This window comes from Acanthisitta chloris, unplaced genomic scaffold (assembly GCF_000695815.1).
Source record: "Acanthisitta chloris isolate BGI_N310 unplaced genomic scaffold, ASM69581v1 scaffold9761, whole genome shotgun sequence".
Classification (NCBI taxonomy): Eukaryota; Metazoa; Chordata; class Aves; order Passeriformes; family Acanthisittidae; genus Acanthisitta; species Acanthisitta chloris.
Window position 1 is genome coordinate 11,442 of NW_008656487.1, and position 4,546 is coordinate 15,987.

The window sequence follows — 4,546 nt, forward strand, 5'->3', positions numbered from 1 at the left end:
AATGAAGTGGTTGTGTTTGCTCTAGTAGTAAGGCATCAGTTAAGTAAAAGGCTGAAGACCAAGAATAAAAGTGGCAGAGAATTGTATCTGACAGCACAGACAGTGAATAGCATGTTATTTGAAGGCTAAGGCTGAGATCCTGGCCCATAGTGAAATTAGTGGAAACCAGCTGCATGAGCCTGGGTTTTTATTCCAGGCTAGGGAAATGTTAATATCCAGTATTTCAGGTAAGTGGACATAGTTAGGAAGAAGATGCTACTGTGAAATTAGTGCCCTGAAATGTATGTATTTTAGGAGTTACATGATATATTATTTTCTTTTATTCTTGAGAATAGTCTTAGATGAGGATCTGCATATGGTTGCTGACCAAACTAGGAAGAAAAGTTGTCCTCTGATCCAGAGAACTGAAAATGCACTTATCCCTCTCAGAAAAATCTACAGGCAACTTTCCAACACTTTATGAGACAGTAGTATTGACAGTAAACCAGCAACCTTACTTACCTGTCACCTTGTTAGTAAGGAAGACTCCTACAGAATACTCTGAAGGAATATAATGCAGCAACTTTGTTAGTATTTAAGTCTGGCTTTGCCCAGACATGGTTAGAGTACAGGAGGAAGCATCATAGTGCATGTTTGGAAGCAATCTGGCTTTAACATGGTTAGAGTGCAGGAGAAAGCATCATAGTGCATGTTTGGAAGCAATAATCCAGGGATGAAGAAGGCATCATCTGGTCCTTTATGACTAAAACTATGTTTAAAACAATCAATAAGGTAAATCAGTACAAAGAAAGTCAATGAGAAATATGAGAAATATTGGCAATAAAAGAAATTAGTTATATACAATATTCAACAAACATGGTTAGAGTGCAGGAGAAAGCATCATAGTGCATGTTTGGAAGCAATAATCCAGGGATGAAGAAGGCATCATCTGGTCCTTTATGACTAAAACTATGTTTAAAACAATCAATAAGGTAAATCAGTACAAAGAAAGTCAATGAGAAATATGAGAAATATTGGCAATAAAAGAAATTAGTTATATACAATATTCAACAGATTTATTGAAATAGGTGAATATATTCTTTAATAAGTAAGAGTAATCAAAAAAAAGGTGGCAGCTGCTGGGTCTATAAGATCATTAATTTTTTGAAGGAGACAAATTAGAAATTGCTATTCAAGTGTTTCTAATTACGTAAGAACTTACAAAATTACTTTGAAGCACATACAAACTCTCAAAAGGGAAATGCTTTTTAAATGATCCACAAATAAACTGCAGAACTTACTGCCACAGAATGACTTGGCTCCCAAAATACAAGTGTGCTCCAAAAGTAGCTAGATTAATTAATGGTAAAACAATCCACCCAAACCAATCTGAGCACCATGATGCAGATGCAGCCTCCCACTCAGAAAGTTCCTAAAAGTGTGTGTAGTCAGAACTTAGCAGGCTGTATGAGAAGAAAGCAGTCCTAATTCTTTTCCTAATTAGCAGTTGCATAAAATCAGAGACACAATAGTAGTGGCTAATTGTCTTTTGTAGCCATCTGTTGTGCTTTGGGCAGGTTTGGGTGAAGTCACATTTTTTCCCCTGGAACTCTGTAGGTACACTATATATAGTTAGGAAATGCATGGCTGTAATGGATCTTAGAGCAGTTTAGACTGGCACACCTTTCATATAAAAGATGTTGAGGTACTGTGCTTTAAAAATGTGCAGTGATAATAGAAAGCCCTGGACTTGTGTAAAACTTGGTCTTGCTAGACTGTCTAAACAGATCCATTGCTCTGGATAACACATGAATCTAGTACAAGCTAATGTAATAAAACATGAATGGTCCCCAAAATTATATTGATTCAATGCTATATCATATGATGTCCTCACTGAAAGGCATGTTCCCATTTACAGGTACACAGACTTGTGATGGAAGTTCTTAGTCCACTAAAATGTAACAGGACTCAAAATGTATTCAGTAAGCACTGTATAATGAAGCACAATGGGGTTTGTAAGTCAAAGGAGTATCCGTGTTGTGTAAATTATAAAATCAATACAAGGGATGGTTTTCATATGCTTCTTAGTCTGATGTGTCCCTACACTGATAGAAACACCTGTCAGTATCAGTGCTGCTGTATTTGCTGTTGCCAACTTGTATATGATATACAAATGTAGAAGAAGCTTTATTCTTCCAGCCAAAAGGAAAATTGAAGTCTCTTCCCCCTCCCTTTCCCCATCCTTTCTCCTTCCTCACTAAGACTGTAAACTCCACATATTTGATGTCTGCCTTTCTGGTATTCAATCAAAAAAAGGAAAAAAGGAAAAAAGGTTTACATGAAAGCAGTTGAAAGTCTATGTGAAGATACCCTAGCTGGCTTTCTGTTGACAGCTGTGAATAGTGGAACTGTGGTGTGGCAGCAAGAACCCTGTGGCTGCAGAGATGCAGCTGTGGACTTCAAAATGGTTATTTGTGCATCTGAGCTTTGAAAATGGCAAGCTGGAAATGGTGGACTTAAGTCGGGATCCAGTCATGAAAAACATTGATGGCCTGGTTAATCCACCATTGGTAATTTGCCATTTTTGTCTAGATCAATTTAAGTCGGGATCCAGTCATGAAAAAAATTGATGGCCTGGTTAATCCACCTTGGGTAATTTGCCATTTTTGTCTAGATCAAGTGACTTCTGCGGGCACTGTTTGGTAATAAAAATGCTTTAATTTGCAAACTATCAATGTATTATCGAACTGAAAAAATTATTACTGCTATACAACACTGTTCATCTGCAGCAGACTGCCCAGATGATTGTTGGACAACTCATCAAGCAAAAACTGTTAGTTAAAATGCTCATTTTCACCTTGTGGTATTGCTTCCTCAGTTCTTTCGTTAGACACCAATTACAATTATAAGGATCATGATTGTGAAATAAGTCCTGTCTTAAAGATTCAGAATACAACGATAACTTGTATTGCTTGAAATATTTATTGCAAGTTTAAAAAGACTTTTCCTTGATGTGCAGAGTTTAACTCAAATACCGGTCTATATCTGCAATAGTCATATAACTAAACAGGAATGTGTTTTGTAATAAGAATTTACAGTAGGTGACACTGCTGAAATAGGAAATGTTTTGTATTTCTCAAGACTATGAAAATGTCACTACTGGCAAGCTGGTTGATATTTTAGCTGCTAGAACTGAATTTTTTAAGAATGACATTTGTGAAGCATCTAGTTTTATAAAGATACACATTTGATATCATTTTTCAAGAATGACATTTGTGAAGCATATAGTTTTATAAAGATACACATTTGATATTTGACTCTAATTTTTTGTTGCTATAGTGAAAGTTTTATAACTGTAATTGCTTTAATTATTGAACTATCTGTTATACAAAAGCGTTTTCATGAATTGGACTTAATTTGATCCCGAACAATGCATGGGCATTTTTTCTTGGCGTTTGAAGATGACTGTTTTTAAGAAGTTCATTTGCTTGCCTACCTCAATAGAGGAACATTTTGGGAAAGTCTCATTATAAATTTTGTCTAACAAATATTTTTCTTCACCAAATAGTTGCAGCAGTAAAAGCAATTGTGTTTGTCATCTAACTAAGGTGATAATGTTACTGATATTGTGGATTTTGCATTCTCCTTACTGGTCTGAAGTTTACAGCTCTGCCACGTGGAAGTGCCTGGGATGTCTACTGAAGATTACAGTGTAGCCTGATAAAACTCAAGCAGAGCAACACAGATCCTTTTCTGGTTTATTGCTTGGATCAAATAAGTGATTTAATCAATTTACTGTGTAATGTGTATTAATATCATTGTTTCATGAATATTGACAAAAATCTTTTTAAACTTGCAGCAAGTAGTGGCAGCAATAAATGCAGGAATCATACCTTTAAGAAACACATCTACTCAGATCAGTCACTGGGACTTGGGAAGTTCCTTCTTCTTTGCTGGCACTGTTATTACCACCATAGGTAGGACACAGCTTATTATCTTTTTATAGTAAATGAGCTGAAACTTTTGATTTTCAGTGTGTGCATATATTTGTTAATGGTAAATCTTCCAAATCTTCTATTTTAAAGTAGAGAGTTACTTTTAGCTGTGGGGGCAGAAATAATAGCTGTCTATAAAGAGCCCTAGCTGAGTAAGTATTTTTCCTGTAGAAAAAAAATGTTGCTGTGTATTTCTGTTAGGTTACTAGAAGAGGTTGTTGAAACATTTTCAGGGGAGGCAGGGGGCAGAATTTGGTCAACTGTGTAGTCACAAGTGTTAAATAAGGCATGATTTAAAGCATATGTGCATTAAGCCTTGACTGAGATGTATGGTATGTCAAGTCTGTATAATCACTTTTGATGTTGCTATTTTATCTAAATTCTGAAACAGCCACTGTCCCTCTTAGCAGGTGTGAATAGTAGCAGTGTTTGATATTTCAGTTTCTTCCCTTTGACTATAATATAGCACACATGGTATACAGTTAAAAACTGTAATGTAGCTCACAGCTCAAAGGAGCAATCATGAGAAAAATATTAAGACCTGCATTATGAGAGTAATGTACAAGGAATTG

The 4,546-nt window shown here is 35.7% G+C and overlaps 1 protein-coding gene across 1 annotated transcript in view; it reads left to right on the top strand.

Annotated features, from left to right (window-relative positions):
• LOC103811389 (potassium channel subfamily K member 2-like) overlaps nucleotides 1-3,984 on the top strand; it is a gene marked incomplete at both ends in the record, with an annotated part of 14,432 nt that extends 10,448 nt beyond the window's left edge. Inside the window, one exon of the mRNA XM_009084360.1 lies at nucleotides 3,839-3,984. Coding sequence (XP_009082608.1) covers nucleotides 3,839-3,984 — 146 coding nt within the window. The remainder of the gene's footprint in view (nucleotides 1-3,838) is intronic.
• Between the last annotated feature and the right edge of the window lie 562 nt (nucleotides 3,985-4,546).